This window comes from Coloeus monedula, assembly GCF_965178545.1.
Source record: "Coloeus monedula genome assembly, chromosome: 15".
Lineage (NCBI taxonomy): Eukaryota > Metazoa > Chordata > Aves > Passeriformes > Corvidae > Coloeus > Coloeus monedula.
The window spans coordinates 11,958,797-11,976,293 of record NC_138795.1 but is presented as its reverse complement, the minus strand read 5'-3'; the positions used below and the strand labels follow the sequence as shown (position 1 = coordinate 11,976,293).

The 17,497-nt window shown below is 38.3% G+C and overlaps 1 protein-coding gene across 3 annotated transcripts in view; it reads left to right on the top strand.

Moving 5' to 3' along the window:
* Positions 1 to 17,497, top strand: part of GABRB2 (gamma-aminobutyric acid type A receptor subunit beta2) — a gene marked incomplete at both ends in the record, with an annotated part of 155,847 nt that overhangs the window by 77,729 nt on the left and 60,621 nt on the right. For all 3 annotated transcript variants that reach the window (XM_082291227.1, XM_082291226.1, XM_082291225.1), the window contains one exon: positions 4,458 to 4,540. In XM_082291227.1, coding sequence (XP_082147353.1) covers positions 4,458 to 4,540 — 83 coding nt within the window. The remainder of the gene's footprint in view (positions 1 to 4,457; positions 4,541 to 17,497) is intronic.

Below are 17,497 nucleotides of genomic sequence, written 5' to 3'. Positions count from 1 at the left end.
TGAATCCCTGTGTTTTATCAGTTACAGAAGTTTTTTTCTCTCTTGTATTACATTTAAATAATGCTTTAGTATCATATCATTCATAATCTTGGCTTGTATTACAGTTATGCTTTCCAGCTTTGACAAACGTACTTAGGGCTTTCAGAGAACACCTTACTGTCCAAGCACACTACAGAAACAAGAGGAAAATATCTACATGTTAATAACAAGTAGATAACAAGATAACAAGTCCCAAATGGAGTAAGAAAAGTGAGCTGTTGGCACTTAGGTTGGAATACTCAGGAAATGTTGAAGGGGTAGTGTTAGAAGAGAGCATATTACAGATTCTGGGTAGCATGTGCTTATCATTTCATCTCAAATAGAGACATCGACATCAATAAAACAGCTGTTCTTTTTTTCCTATAAAACTACACTGAGAAACTAGATGCTGTTTACAGTTGGAAGATTATAGCTGATGAAAGATTCAGTAGCTGAATGTTTAGATTTAATGTTGAATTTTTAGAAACATCACTATTGTTTGGAGCTTGCTACAGCCAACTCTTACCCTATGATCATACAAGGAAAGCTTTTCTGTGAATAAGCAGAAGGAGGAAAAATTCTGTGAACTCTCTAATTAGCAGTAAATTCATTTTATTTAAAAGTAGATCTGTTAGTATGTCTAACAACCTTGACATATGTTTAAATCCAGTATTATCATCCAGGAGAGAGATTTATCCCACTGATGTTTTGTTCCCAGAATTTCCAGGTATTTGAAATTGGTTCTGCTGGCTGCTGCTGTCATAGGTATTTCCAACTGTCATGCAGGAGGACTTTTTTCAAGAAGTGAACAGTGGGTTTAGCTGCACTACATTATGTCAGTAACTAATTTAGAGAGTTCCTGACTCCCAGTCACCACACACAGAGAATTCTTATAAAGTCCTTGATGAAGACATTCAGTCTGTTGTCCTTGTGAGCTCTTTGGATTGCTCCTGATGTTGCTAATGGGGAGTCAGCTTTCTGAAGCAGAATTTTATACTGCTTTCAACAGGATATATGTGCATACATTTAGAGAAAGAATTAGTCTTTGTATTTTCCTGGGCTTCAGCTCTGTCTTTGACTCCATAGGATCATGATCTGTTAGAGCTAGTACAGGAGAGAAGGGTGTTAGAGAGTTCTTGTACTGCCACTGTACTCAGGAGAGCTAACTGAAATTGTCACCATCTTGCTCATCATTTCTGTGTGTCTGTAAACCTGTAATTAAAGGTCAGGCCTGCTTCCTTCCAGGGCAGAGATACATATCTCTTACTGCTTATTCTCCACAGCTTTGCAAAGCCGTTGCAGCTCCAAGAGGGAGTTGGATTCTGTCCATTCCCACATGTCATTAGCATTGCTCTCCTGTCTTCCAGTGCTGTTTTTTTCTTCACTGGTGATGTCAGAACTGTTTAAGTTGCTATTTTGAATTTCAAATCCCACTTGAACTTGTCAGAAAAGCAAAATCTATAGGATTTTGAAAAACTGTTCTGCATAGAACTCAAACATAAGAACTAATAGCCCTTCTGGGATAGTATTATAATACAGGTATTATATTCTGCCTCACTTTAAGTTTCGAAGTGTTTAAAAAGTTCTTTATGGCCTTCACATGTGAAAGAAGTAGTGCCAATTTCCAGCTCTTATCTGAATCACAAAACCTCCCCAAAGATTTGGAGGTGAACAGATTCTTCAGCTTTCTCAGAAATAATAATTTATCTGAATTATTTTGAATTATTGATGGCAAACTTTACTTTCCATGCAAGTCAGTTGTGGTGCTGATTTTTTGCAGTGTTAAAAGTCAGTATTAACAAGTGTGCTTGTTTTAACACATGAAGTTTTCTCTAGGTCTACTTCATAATACTTTATTTAGTCGGTTGAGTGGTGCTTCAGGGTTTGTTTTTTGTGCTTCATCAGTCTACACTCAAAATACAGCTCATAAAAGAGGAAGATGAAAACTCATTTTTGTTGTTAGGAATCATAAAATATCACAAGGTTTCTCTTTCTTTAGCAACAGATGAAAAGATTAGTGTATGAGAGAGACAGTTCTGTGATGTGTTTCATTTCATGTGGTGCTTCTCTGAGTCCTGTTATTCTGTATCATCCCTAATGACTGCAGAGCCTTGAGTCACAGTGTTGTTTTTTTAAAACCTTTCACTTTTTCATTGTTTGTTCTCAAGGTTACATCATGCAAAATAAAATATTATATTTTTTGCTCTAGTACAGGCTGTATAAAAAATATTTCTAATCCTTCTGTGAAAATTGAAACAGCTCTGCTCTGGGGGAAAGGCTTTGGGCCTGTTTCAAGTATTCCCAACTTCTAAACTGAACTGCTGTTTCTTCCTCTGTCTGAAAAGGTGTGAGTCGTGGGTCATGTCTCTTGCCTTTAAAAGTATTCCAAGGTGGTAATTCTTCCACTCTCTTGCTTTGGTAATTTGATTTACATAATCACCATGAATTGCAAACCACTAAGAATTATCCAAAGGTAGTTTTGTTGTTTAAATAATTATGAAGATGAAAGAACTTTTTCTACTTTACTATAAATGTGAAAAGTCAGGCTAAAAATATGAGAGAGGTATGAGGAGAGGAAAGGACAGACTTCTGATTTTATTTCAGTGGATTTGCATTATGACTAAGAAGGAACAAGCAAGTTGAATTAAATACATTATTCAAAACTTCTGTTTTGGCTTGATTAAGTCTCTGCTCTACCTATAATTTTCCTTACCGTGTCACTTTACATTCTGGTGAGGTAGGGCATTGTGTCTTTTAATGATTTGCAATGTTCCCTACAGAGCTTTTATCCCAGCTGTGTGCAGCCTTTGGCCCCTCTGGTCATTTTTGTTGCACCGAACAATCCTACAGAAATGTGTGAGAATTTTGAGTTCTCCACTCCATCAGAGTGAACAGACACTTTGCTGAGGGTAGCATGGGCTGGGGGTTGTCTCTGTGTCGAACCTCTGGATCCGGTAGACTCTCGTAGGAAGTATTTAGTGAAGAGAAAGCTATGAGAAAACTTAGTAGTAAACCAGGTTAGCTTTTACCACAATTCTTTACTGCATTTAAACCTTGGCTGTAAGTCTGTGCTCTGCCTTTTCCTTTGTGAACTACTGAAACTCTTGTAAAACTGCTAACTATAATATACAGGTAGCTATGGAAATACTGAGGAAATCAAAACAACAAACCTCCCCACAAAAAAAGCCAAACATAACCCAACAAAAAACATGAGCAGTAATTTTTTTCTGGTCTCACTATACCTTTCTTGAAGTTTGCCCCAAAATAATCAGTCTTACATTGATACTGGAACAGGGCAATTTCTTTGATTTTTCTTTAAATTTAAAAATAAGGAAACAAGTATGAACTGCCAAGAGGTTTTTTTTACCAATATGTGCTGCTGCTTGCTCCATTTGCATTTCATAGAAACACACATGTATTCCCCAGCAGTCTGATTTTGTTGAAAGCTGGAAGGGTTTCACTAAGAGGAGCCATAGGAGTCTTTTCCCTCTGCTTTTGTACCACTCCAAAAAGCTTTCTTGTGAAGCATCTCTGATAACACACACTGATTAAAAACATATTTTCCAAAACAATTCTGTGAATACCCCTGTATGGAATGAAGAAAGAACGTGGTGCCAAAAAATGTTCCTCTTCCCCAAGAGACCAATACAATAGGATAGCAAGGATACTTATGAAGATTCTTAAGTGCCTTGTAGAAATAGTTGCTAGTGAATTTTGAGTGAATTTTGACCAGGCAACTGTAATTTTCTGCCACTAATGAACACTTTTTAGGTATTCAAGGAGAAAAAATAAGATCTATCAAAGGAAAGAGTTCTCTGAAGTCTTTTTGTCAGAACAAAGAATGTGCAAGAAGTTTTTAAACTGTTCTTGAATATTCTAAATATCTAGTATGAAAGGCCAGTAGTAAACTTCATACATGAGACAGGATTTTGAGAAGGAAAGTGTTGGTCACCCAATCTCTCATTAATGCCTTGGAAAGACATTGATCCTGTAATGTCTTAGTTTTTGCGTATACTGTAGGCACTCCATCTAGTCCATCTTGGTCCCATTGTGGAGATCATCATCTTGGATTTTACGATTTGAGCTAATTCATTTGGTCAGTCTTTCAGCTTGAAGAAAGCTTGTACAATGCTGCTCTCAATGTCCAATGCTCTCATTTTTTTAATGGTGCGGAAGTAGATTCCCCAGGTGCTTTGGCCACTCAGCTGTACTTTAAACACAGCAGAAAATACTTGTGTTGAGGGGAAGCTGTGCATGACCACCAGGCTGGGATAACCTTCTTGAGACAGCAATAGTTACAAGAAAGCAGCAGACATGGTATTCAACCAAACCAGGCAGAGCATTATTTATGTGGAAATACAGCTTCTTCTTTCAACAAAGTGTGATCAAGGAAAGATTGGAACAAGGCATATTAACAAACTCTTCTCTTTCCTTCCCAGAATTACGACAACAGCTGCTTGTATGATGGACCTGCGGAGATATCCACTGGATGAGCAAAACTGCACGTTGGAGATTGAAAGCTGTAAGTACTTCTGCAAATCCTACTTATTCTGTGATCAACTGCTTCAGAGGTTTTATTTTTGTCAGGTTCTGTTTTTTTCAGATTTTGTTTGGGGTTTTTTTTTTACATGCTACTAACCCAGTTGTCTTTCTGTCTGATGATGTTTAGATCCTTGTAAACATGTGAAAAAAAATAGCTTTCCAGATGGAATTTGTGGCACAAGGATTAGCAAAAGTTATTCTGTGTTTTGATGGACAATTTACAGCTTTAAAAGTCTCATTCAAATGCCTTGTTGGAGTTCGTGTGAGGAGCACAAGGATTATTATCAGTTCTTTATCCTCCTTTACTGCTGAACTGTGTGGCAGCTTGTTTCCATTTATAAATGAAGGCAAGAGGTTAGAATTGTCCTTGAAATAGGTGTTTTGTGGGTTTTTTCCTAACCACTGTGCTGTAGTTAAAATTTCAATGCATGTAAACATATATACTGATTTAATGGCTGGTGTCTATTGAACTTTTTATATAAACAAAACTTGTGAAGTAAACCTCTCTTTTCTCTGAAAAAGATTCATGATCACTTTTATAATGACAATATTGCAAGCACATTGACACTCTAATTAAAATTATATCAGCACTTTTAAGATTACTGTCACATTTTAATATACAGTACACAAGTATGTGTATTTTTAAAATAACTTCTGTATTATGAAATATGTGGGATTTCAATGTTTAATTTGTGCTCCAGTCTGGTAAGAACTTGGTACAGCTGAACTTCTGTTTGAGAAAGCATTTAAGAATATGCTTTACATTTGTGTCCAAATTTCATTCATTTTACTGGAATTTACATATATGCTAAAATTCTTGTGACACTGTTGCCTGAAATAATTTCCATGCATAAGTAAGCAGAGTGATACTATCATTAAAATTCTGTATACTGATATTCACAAGCAGCAAATGTAGTGATGGACTTTGCTCTGAGAGTGGATAAAATCTAGTTTGTTTGGGATCTTTTTGTAGCTCAGTATAGAATTTCCATTGATAGCATTTGATTCAGAATGCCATACCTGCAGCCAGCTATTATACAACCAGTATATAGGTGGCATATATATAGGCTGATTATAATGTGTGAGAAAACTATTGGCATAATTCAGGCTTACAGAGATTTTTATTGAGAAAGTTTTTGCTGTAACAGTGTCTTTTAATTGTTCTTGCAGCAAGGACCTCATATTTTTCTATTTTCCAATTGTGAGTGTAAGGTGGAAAGCTGGAGAGTCAAAGGAAATCCTTTCTCTCTGTTTACAGCATTGTTTAAATGGCCAACATGGTCTTGCCATTTCTCTGCATTGCTAAGATGACTAAGTCTTATTGGGATTCACAAACTAGTTATCCCATCTTTCATCCTTTCACAACCCACTGTGGAAAGTATTCACAGGAAATACCTGCCAGGTCAGTCCTTATGAAAAGCAGAAAATTATGTCTCTACTTTTCAGTGAGAGCACTTGTTCTCATTCAGACTTAGAATGTGGGACTTGTAAATTGAAATTTCCCTTTCATCTGATTTGGAGTAGAGGTTTGGTGCAGATCACTTATCTTTCAAGAAACAATCCTAAACACCGAGGTATTGAGCTCTCAAATTGTTGTTCCACTTGGTATGAAAACTTAATGCTCGTTATATCATAGAAAGTGTAGGTGTTGAATTTACCATAGAAGTTGGGATGCCTGGAACAGAGGTCATTTGTGAATTTGTGAGCTCTGTTGCAGCATCGCAAAGGTAAAATGAATTTAAATCAGGATACTGCATGTATCCAGCCTATCGTTCATGGCAATAATAAAGTCCACTAAAGAATGTGGATAAAGTAACACTTGAACTGTGTTTTGAAGCACAGTCACACTGCTTTAGAAAATGATTGGTCTTCATAAACATCATTCTGTCCTGATGAAAACCTGTCTGTCTACTCTTTGTGAATCACTTCAGACAAAAATGCTGGTAGGTAGATGGGCAGGGTGAATAAAACTGAAAATAACTTTCCGAGTCATTCAATGCAGGTGCTGGAGTCATAATCACTTCTAAAAAGTGGTTAAGCTGCATGCCTGAATAAGATTGGTTTCTTGCCCGACTGATCCTGTTGGATGCCTGTTTCACCACTGCTTTCTTGTAGTGATTAGGTATTCTATAAATTCTACCCCAAGTGTTTTCTTCCCCATGAAGGTGTGAAATTAATACTCACTGCTTGGGCCTACAATTTTTTTTTAATTCAGTGTCTTCCCTAGCTTTCCTGGGACCTTCATAACACATTTAATGAAAACACTGATAGTTTCTCATAGAATTCATTTCATGAAACTGAATATTTCAGTCTATTTTAGCTTTCTCATACAGGAGTGTGTTAAGAGAAATGCAGAACTGGCATTAGTTCTTCATTAGGAATAACTAGTACCTTAAACAGTGTCCCAGATGAAATCCATATTACACTATGGCATTAATCCTGCCCTTCTTCAAAGAGCCATCTCTGCTTTTCTGCTTCTCTGCTTTCTGAATATTACAGGTGAGAGTCTTTTCTGCAACAGTACAGTAAGGTCTCCCTTCCTCACTCATTTTCCAGCAGTGGGTTCTTTATAGCTTTTCCAAGAATTTTTTTGCATAGTGCGAACATGACTTGGCATTTCATAACACTGTTTACATCAGTCAATGTTCTTAATATTGCTACAGTCCTCAAGGTTATCCAGGTCTTGTTATATTTGTTCTGATCATCCTCGGTCTTAACAATGCCTGCAGATTTTGTTTCATTAGAAATTTCATTAACACACAAATACTAAAGAATATTAATGTCAAGAAGAAAGAGCTTTGCTTATAGTCATTCTCTGTATTAAGCATGACCTTTCAGTGCAGTACAATTTCCTACATACCTTTTACGTATCTATATTGTCTTTTCTTAGTTAGTCTTACACCAAATACTTCTGAGAAATCCCGTTCAGATATACTTTGTTTAAAAAAGGAGTTATTGTCAAGTCAGGTCATTTGAGTTGTAATGAGAGACTTTTATTCCATTTCAATGCATGTTAATGTCTCTGAAGTCCTTCCATTCTTTCTCTGCTTCCTCCTTCCTTTCCTCCCCTCATCCTCTTACTGATGCCAGAGTTGAACGCCTTCTTAAATCCCTGAGCTGCTTTTTTTATGTCATAGCGTTTACTGAAATTTTCGCCAATATAAAGTTTTTGTTAACCTAGATTTACATAAGTCTAGATTAATTTGCAAAGTAGAAATTCTCGTGGAAAAGGGTCGTATATAAAATATAAAACATTACATAGACGGGGGTGATTATCATCTATTAAGATACAATAGAGAGCATTTTTCCTATTTCAGTCTAGGACAGTCCTAGTGAGATGCTGAAAGTGTAAGAGAGGACTATTTCCCACTAGTTCAGAGAGTATCAGTTTTGAGAAATGAAATCCTGGGTTTTTTCCATGTATAACTAGCTACACTCTGAGGTCCTTTAAAGGCAGAAGCTTGTTGAATGTTCAGTTTTGCTAAGATGCTTTTAAAACTGTGGGCTGTCATGTCCAAGGGGGTCTACTCTGAGCTAGTCTTCTTCTCCCTTTCTTTTGTTATTCTCCAACATACTGAACAACAGGGTTGTAATACCAGAGGGAAATCAATTTTCCTATATAGTCATTTTTTAGTTTCCCAACTTGCAGGCAACAGAGGGCTTTTTCCTTTTTAGCTGAATATTGACTTGACTCAGTAAATACCTCTCTGTTCTGTAGCCTACCTCTGCCACTGCAGTTTGTATTGCTGAGTTTCTGATGATTCTTGAGAATAATTTTATTTCTCTGCTGTTTCCTGCCTCTCTGGAATTGTAACTGTTGAAAGGAATGTCTCAGCTAATCAACCATAAGACTAGTGAGAGCTCAAAGGCAATAAGAAGTACAAGGGAGTTTGATGAATACTTCATATTCCTATAAACTAATAAAATATCATATTGCACATCCTCTAGCATAACAAATTATTGTGATTCTTTTGAATATTTTCAAATGCAGTTATTCAAGATTCATCTGGTACATCTGGACCTTTGTCCATTTCAATTATGCGGTGCCACATAAAGACAAAAATTTACTTCAATTCCTTCTTCTCTTGTTTCATAATGTGTTTGGCCTAGCTATATTTATATTATACAGAGGTAAAATTCAGACTCTGCCTTGTGACAGAGGATTTTTTGGAGTTGTTTTTTCCATTTCTTTGTTGCTGTGGAACAAACAAGAATGCACCAAGTTTCTCCTCAGAAGCATATCCTCAGAAACACTTTCCATAGTGTATTAAAGATGTGGCATTAAAGAAGCACACCAAAGCCCTGCTGTCGGAAGCCTTAGCAGACAGGGAGCTCCCCACGCAGCTATACTGTCCAGGGAAAAGCACTCACAGACAGGCGGGGGAACTGCTTTGCTGATGAATGAGAAATAATTGTTTGCAGGACATTTGATATATGTGAAAGCCTGGGGTGTTTGGAGCAGAAATCGTTAGATTTTTTTTTTCTACTTCATGACAAAACCACCAGAGAAGCACACTAGGTTAAAAATTTCCATTCAGTAAGAGAATCTGAAAAAAGCCAGAAACAGAGTCAAAAGAGTATCATTCCTCCCCGTGGCAGTGCAGCCTAGTACCAAACACTTTCTAATCAGATCATCTTCGAAAGCTCATCAACAAGAGAAAGAGAAGTCATCTTTGTGTGCTCAAGGTGACTTTACCAGTTACTTTTAAGGCGCTGAAAAGAAATCAAAGCAGCCTTTTGCTGAAGCTTTGAGCACTTTGCAGATGGCTGCTCAGGCAATTGATCAAGGCTGTAATCAGGTCACATGGGACAAATGGTAGAACTCCAGGAGCTGACCAGGCAAGGCTTTTCTGGGTTAGAGGTGAATGTGTTTGATGGCAGGCAAGAAACTCTGTCAATCCCCAGGAGTGGGGTGTTCAGTTTATGAGGATGCCATGGGAACACGTCACTTTCAACAGCTGCACATGACTCTTGGGCCACTGACAGCTAGACTTTTAAAAGCTGTTAATTTTTTTTTCTTCCTTTTATCAAACTTAATGTGTATTCCATCCCCTGTCTCTCTTCAGCTGAGTCTCTTTTGCATCATGGCCCCTGCAGAGAGGATATTCCTTTATCAGCAGAAGGTGGTCTTGTCAAAGCACACCTTTTTCATCTTGTTCATCCTCTCCATGTTCAGATTTGGATTCTGTGCAAATTCAACCTGTACAGCACTGCGTTTGCAGAAGAAACATGGGTTGTTTAGGAAACAGTGATGAATTCCCCCTATGTCCATTGCCATTTGGGAACCATCAGCTTTAAGTGTGGCTTACTTGGGACAGCTACTTTGTTTTTTATTTGTCGTCAGTAATTTCATCTCAAATATGCTAAGAGAAAAGGTATCATTTCAGTGGCATAAGTTCACTGAAAATGAACAGGAAATCCTTGACTCCTCTTTAGTGTGGAGACAGGATGATTCAGGAAGAGCTAAAATAATCCCCAGCAGTAGATGCTTTTTCTCGGTAGTCTGAAGAGGGGAAGGAAATTTAGACTCACCATCAGTGCATATGATCAGGGTGGGCTGTGTACAAGTGAATCAGTGTTTGTAAGGTTTTGATAACACAGCTGGGGACTTTGGTTGGGCTTTCAGACTGGAGTTCAAATAACACCTGAGATATATTACGCTACGGGTATGCAAGAGGGAAGTATTTTCCTTTTTTCATTATATCTCAGTACATCTTTGCAGCAGCCTCTGCATCCTGGGAGCTCTCATAGCACAAACAAGCTGATATATTGTTTGCAAATGAAGAACAAATTGTGCATGAGTTCTGCAACAGACTCTTAATGCTTTCAAGATACCTGGAGTTAAATCTAAAAGGGAATGCAGTGTACAAATATCTAATCTGTGCCTATCAGCCCAGACCATACCAGCAACAGAGATTTCCACAAAAAATTCATAATTTTAAGTGCTTTTTTTTTATTTTCTATCATTCTAGAGTTGAATATGGAAAACATATATAATCATTGTCATAGGTTAGCAAGCTAAGTCTTGGAAGTGATATTCTTCCTACAGCTTTCTCTATGACCTGACAGAACCTATCAGCTGGCCAGTTTGAATATGGACAATTCTTTAAGCCACTTAAAATTATGACCGCCTCTGTGATCCACACTTAAGAATAGACAAACTACCCCCCAAGCTCTCTCTCGTTTCCGGCGCTGGGACAGGTGGCTGCGGGGCCAGCGGGCCCAGCCCAGGCCCTGCTCAGGCCAGGCTGGGCCAGGCCACGGCTCCAGGATGACCCCCCCCAGCAGGGTTGTGGGCAGCCAGAGCAGCTCGGTTCCCCCGCCCCCCCTCCACTGCAGCCAAGATTTCAGCAAAAGCAGGCAGAGTTCAGGTGACCAACAGCGATAAGCAACATTCCAGCTGCAAGGCTGAGGTGAGATTAACCCTTTTATTGCTGTGAAGAGCTGAAAACCTGAGGGAAGAGAGAGAGGAGATGCTTAAAGCTGAAATTCTGTTGTGAAGCTATGATATATCAGAGTAGCCTGTTGTAATTTCATGAAGATACGGGGGGTGGAGTGTTCAACTCGTAAGCAAAAGCACCTGCGCTGAGATAGGCAGATGCTGACGCAGCTGTAATTTCATGAGAAGTTTGGACAGGGAGAGATGGAAGCGATGAGGACTTTTGCTCCAAATGGGAAAGGAGAAAACCTCAGTTCCTAGAGATGCTCCCAGAGATAGTCCTAAAGATGAAGATGAGGAAGACCCTTTGCTCCCAGGGAAGGAGAAGGGCCTCTGTTCTTAGAGATGAAATGCTCCCAGAGATGGGTGAAGAGAACTTTTGTTTCTGAATGGCTCAACCTTAAAATTGTACCCCAAAAAACTTCAAGAGTGGACCCTCAAAAGCAGTTGCAGGAAAAGCTGCAAGTCGGGGGAAGGGACTCACCTGTGAGCAGAGAGACTCCTCTTCCTAAATGGACTGAAAAATATTTGGAAGTGAGTGGCTGTCTCGTTGTGATAATGTTTTCATAGCACGAGCAAGAAGAGACTTCTCTTTCTAAATGGACTGAACAAGGTTTTTATGGAAGTGGTACAGAGACTGAACATCTTAAGGGTTGTCTTTTTACATTGTCAGTGGGAGAAGGGAGGAAGGTGGGGGGAGGAGGAGAGTTCTGAAGGTATGGTATAATTTTTTTTTTTTTTCCTTCTTTTAGGTCTGTTAATAAACTTTATATTCTTTCAAGATTGGTGCCTGCTTTGCATTTCTCCTAATTCTTATCTCACAGAAGATAAGCAGTAATGAGTATTTTGAGCCAAACCACTACACTAAATTGGTGTTTCTGCCCGGTTACAAACCCAACCCACTAGAATCATAAAGACACAGAAACAAAATGTGAATGGTTTTAAAACTTTTAATGCATTTTGCCTTTTATATTCTGTTTGAACAAGAGTAAAATTTTCTTTATTACAAATAACCCTGTGTTTTATCAAGGGATTATTGGAAATGAAAAGGGCCCTTTTCAAAAAGTCCATATTCAGAAAGTATCAAATATATTTGCTAAGGTTTGGGGGGGGAAATTACATGTCCAGGAAGGCATCTCTGATGGTGCAGATAGATATTTTCCAAAAGAAAAGAAAATACTTCTAACAAAAGCTGATTAACTTATATCCAATAAATTATGTCAAAGTATGGAATGCTGATGATTTAGCACTTTATAGTCCTGTTTTGAGAAGGTATGAATTTTACAAGATAAATATTCACCATTTTTTGTTTTAATTTTTAGAATCTCAGTTATAAAATGTTATATTTTAGGCAAATTTTTTTCAGCAGGTCTGGTATTCTTTTCAAATGCCTTGTAACTGGTGACTTCTTCAAGAAAAATAAGTACTTGTAAGTGCTATTGGAAAAGTCATGTGATATTGTTACATACCTTAGCAGGGTGTAGTGTATGATCTGAGATTATACTTTTTTTTTTTTTCTTCTTTGGAGTGCACGTGTGGTTAGGTTCTTCATTGTAAGGGACAGAAGTGGTACTGAAAGCTAATAATGGCTTATTCTCCATGGTATCAGGTTACTCAAGCAGTCTATTATCTTTTTCAAAATGAAATCGTTTCTTCAACATGCTATAGCTTTTGTGAAATAGTAATATTTATCATGTGCTGGAATCCCTTGATCTCAGGTCTTTTGCTTTAGAAGACAATGCAAACTGACTATCACACAGTGATTACATACTTGGGAAAAGAAGTGAAATATGTTTCTACAATCATTTTATTCCCTAAGATAGTCGTTTTTTCCCAAGATATAACTACAGTTGTCTTTTGTTCATCAATTACATTACGGAATTAATATAATTTTTTTAGATGAGTTTTTGAAACATCCAGGGGCAGGAGGGCACTTGTTTGAGACTGTTGTCAGTCTGATCTCTATTTGCCCTTGGTCACTGATAGCAACTCAAACAGTTAATGCTAGTGCTCTTGCTAATGCTGTTCAGCTAATGCTGAATTAATTAAGCAGGAGAAAGATGAGAAAATCAATATTTGAGTCACTGCAAAACTGTGGATTCAGATGAAATTTGGCAAGCCATTTTGGCCTGTTTACAAAACAACAGCAACAAAGAAAACGGGATCAACTATTACCCTACCCTGGCAAAGTGTCCCTTCTTTCCGCATGGACCGCAGTTGGACTGGGGCGAGATGTAGCAAGGCCCATTAAGCTCCATCTCTAAAAAGAATTCAATTTGCTGCTTTAGGAGCAGCCCAAATGACCAGACTGGTGGGTGTGCTCTGTATTTGGGTCACTGATGTTGGTCCATTTGGCCTAAGTTTCTAGAATAGGAATTGAAGATTCATCTCTCAAATATGAGCTTAACCCTCCTCAGTGGCTTTTGTAAAAGAAAAGAAATATCTATATTCTCCAGCAGGGTTGGAGGTTTTTTGTTTGGGTGATTTAGTTTCATTTTTTTCCCAAACACCGAGTTTTCTTTACTTTTTCTTACTGACGCTCAAATGCAAAATATTGCATCATTGGTCACTGAACAAGAAAAGAATTTCATTGGTTTTGTTTCAGCAAGTAGAAGCTAGAGTGAATAATAAGATAATCTTTAGTTTTGATTATGACATTAAATTTGGGTTGAAGAAGTGTTGGCCTTTCAAGAGGACAAGCCTAGGAAACATTATTTTACTTTGGTGGAATGACAGAGAAGAAATTGAATTCGAAGCAGCATTGGCAATGTTAAAAATTACAATCTTTTCATCCCTTGATCACACCTTGCTAATGATGAGAGCGTTGTGAAACAAGTTAATTCTGTTTTCAGTTGCTCATGTTACTTGGTACTGGTAGTCAGGCTGATCAAATTCCACCCATATTTAGCAAGTACAAGCTACTTTCTCCCACTGGATTCAGTCCCATTTTCCTATGTCTTAAGTTTATGTATTGAAGTAAAAGTTAGTGTTGCTTATGATAGTAATCATTTAAAAATAATTCAGCCTTATATTATCCAACTTTTGGCAGTGCTAGAGGAATTATCCTCTGGCTAATTCTTCTACCTTCCATCAGTCTGAAACCACTGTAGTTGATGTGGGAAAGTGCTACTGCAAATTTGCTAAAATGTTGCATTGGTGTGCAGGTCTACACAGGGAAACTATTCGAGTTTTAGAAATATGTGATACCTATGCCACTCAGAGTATCCACTGTGTTTTTGACACACTGTCCAAAATTATTTGGATGGAAATTCAAGACACCTTTTATGTATGAAAAGTTCTAACTTTCTCATGATATGCATTTGTTCTGAGTAAAAATGAAACATGAATAATGCTATTATACCAAGTAGCCTCAAACATGTTTTGTGAATGAACATTTATAAAGGAAAGGATGTCTAAGTGGTTGAGAGAAATAAAGATTATACTCTTTATCATTTATGTTGTATTTATAAAAGCTGGGGTTTATTTTGCCCCTTTTTTTCTTATGTGATACTTCAGGTGTGTTTTTTTCACTGTTGTTTTGTACACGAGGAAAGAGAAGTCACTAAGTAGATTAATCATATACTTATATTTCAAGGTATACTTCAGGAATAATTCAGAACGGAAGGGTCCTCAGGAAGTCCTTAGTCTAATCTATTTAAAAAATGGTCAGCTCTGTGGTCAGACCAAGTTGCTCAGGGCTTTGTCCAGTCTGATCTAGAAAACCTCCCAAGACAACCTGTTCCAGTGCCTGACCATAACAGTGAAGAAATTTAATTGAAGCTTTCTATCTGATTTATCCTGTCCTGGGATGCTACATCTGCCTTACAGAATCAGCAATAAGTATTTACCATTACTGATCTGAAATAGAAACTAACTAACTGCTCCATGACCTGCATTGTGAAAAGAGACTGTGGTCTGTGTAAGAGAATGACAATACCATGACAATGCTCTGAATAAATCAGTATGTTGTACAAGTAGCCCTGTAATTTAACAAAGTAAAACTATACAGGTTTTCTTCAATGTATGATCTGGTGTGGTATAATCTGTTCCCATATATCTTTGTTCAGTTACACAGGTACTATTCCCATTATATAGACTGAAGTGTCTCTGTCACTGCTTGTTATGGCTTAAAAACTCTCAGAAAAAGGGTTCTTTTCCCCTTGATAATTAACGCAGGTCTTGGTGCTCAAGGCATGAGCTCTGGCATGCCCCAGGTCAGAGTGAGTCCAGCTGCATTCTCCTGTGCGTTGCAGAAGCGACTTCGGCATCAGGAAAAGTGCTGCTGGCTGAGCTGGCTAGCTGGCTTCTTTGCAGAGGGAAACATGGCAGGAGCTGATGGTATCGGCTCACGTTAGCTCGGAGACAAAGGAAGAAAGAGGCTGTTCTGGTCTGGCTTCTAACAGGTTTATTGTTAGAAGCCTCGCAACCCGAATGAGCTCGGAAAGGATGGAATGCGATGGGATCAATGGGATCCTGCCCCGACGCTCGTCCTCAGTTTTATAGGCAATTTGAAAACCCCGGTGAAAGGGGAAAACAACCAATGAGTTACAAGCCAGGGGGAGGATACAATGTAACAAGAACCACTGGGGGAAACCGAGAGGCGGGAGTTATAACAGAGAACCAGTGAACAACGGAGTAACCGAGAACTTTCCCGAGCCGGGGGAGGCGGCCCAGGGGGGTGCAGCTTAGGCTTCTGAGCCGCCCCTCGACCCACCCTCTGAGTCTGCCTCTTCGGGAAACTCGATCCAGGGGATGGGCTGGGATTGATTGGCATCACGCTGCCCCAGCCCCACAGTGGGCTGGGTCACACCAACAGATAATGATCGCAGAATTTTCATTATGATGTTTGGCTCAGTAACATCTTCATTGTTACATGCATTTAAAAGGCAATTCTCTATATCCTATGACTGTACAACATAGAAGTTGTCTTTATTGGATTTTATTTATATCTGAGCACAGATATAATTAGTCAGTTTTGCAGGAATGTATTGGAAGTGCAGAGATTTGGAACTTGTGGCATGTCATACTTCTACTCCTCAGCTGCAGAGCAATCTGCTATGTGCATTTGCTCTCATACAAGCCTGTCTCATCTTGTGATTGATGTGTCACTGCAGCCAGAATTCGAGATGTTACCTCAGCCCAGCCAATAATTTCACATAAAAACAGGATAACATAACAAAACAATTTGAGAGTCAGTATTTGGCTCTATGTGTAAGAACACACCTTTCCACTCTGACATGATGTGAGCTGGTACTGTGTGACATTGGAAACAACTCCTTGTAACAGGAGTGTGCAATTGCATGGATGGAGTCAAGTACTCTGCTAAATCCACGCACTTTACTGATGTGTATTTTTTAATATTAATTTTTTAATAATTACTGATTATTTGAATATTTGGTGGATTTTGCATAAACTTACACATCAGTTTCCTGGTAAAATCACCACTTTTTAGTCGGTTTTCTTAAACAGTTACTTTACAGTCAACAATCGTTAGAAGTGAGTATTTGTCCAATATCAGACACAGCTTTATTCAAGGTAAACATACCTATTGTGGGCTGCTAAGGGAACAAGTTTCATAAAAGCACAGCAGGCACCTGAATCTGACTGTGTGGGAGCCAACCAGTGAAAATCAGCGGACTCCAAGGAGCCAAGAGTTTGTTTCTTCTGAGCACAGCCTGGAACAATCAGCCCTTCAACAGCTGACTTCTGAAAGAATGATCTGCACCAAATGTTACACAGACAACATGAGTGATACTGAAATGCTGGTAAGTTACATTTTTGCTTGTGGATAATAATTTCATTCCTTTGGGGGTTTTCTTGTGTCTGGATGCTTGTAACCTGGGAAAATCTAGGGAAAATTCTGTAAAGGGGCAAAGAGCACAATAGATTTTTTCATTTTACCTATGGTCCTTCTCTATCTTCTTTTCTTTGCAGACAAAACGTGAGTAATATAAAGAGTAACATTAGTGACTCTATTCTATCATTATCGTCCTAGGGATGGTATCCATGCCAAGGAACTTCTCATTCTCCACATATATCTAACAGGAATGTCCAGGGGAGCAGATGTGCATCAAAGTGCTGCAAGTGCAATGTCTTTATGCTGTAAGTTGTTTATGTTGCTGTAGCATAGTAAGTAGTGATGGTACTGGGCACACGCACTAGTTAGAGTATTGTTTACCTTTCAGGTTTCAAGAACAACTTTCTTCAAGTCCTGCAAGTTCCACAGCATTATAGATAAATGTATGACACTCTTCTCCTGCAAAATCAACCTAACGTCCTATCAAAGTTGTTGTCTCGCTGTCCAAGAAGAAATATCTTTTACTTACCTCTATTTTTGCTCATTTTTGGGAAGATGGTATTAAAGAACTGGGTTTTACATTTTGCTGTGATGGCAGAAAGCTGGCATCTCACTATGTCCAAAATTAGCATTTTACCCTATAGTGTGCTATGTACAGCATAGCCGTCTCTTCTTTTCTCCTTTTTCCTTTTGATAATTTT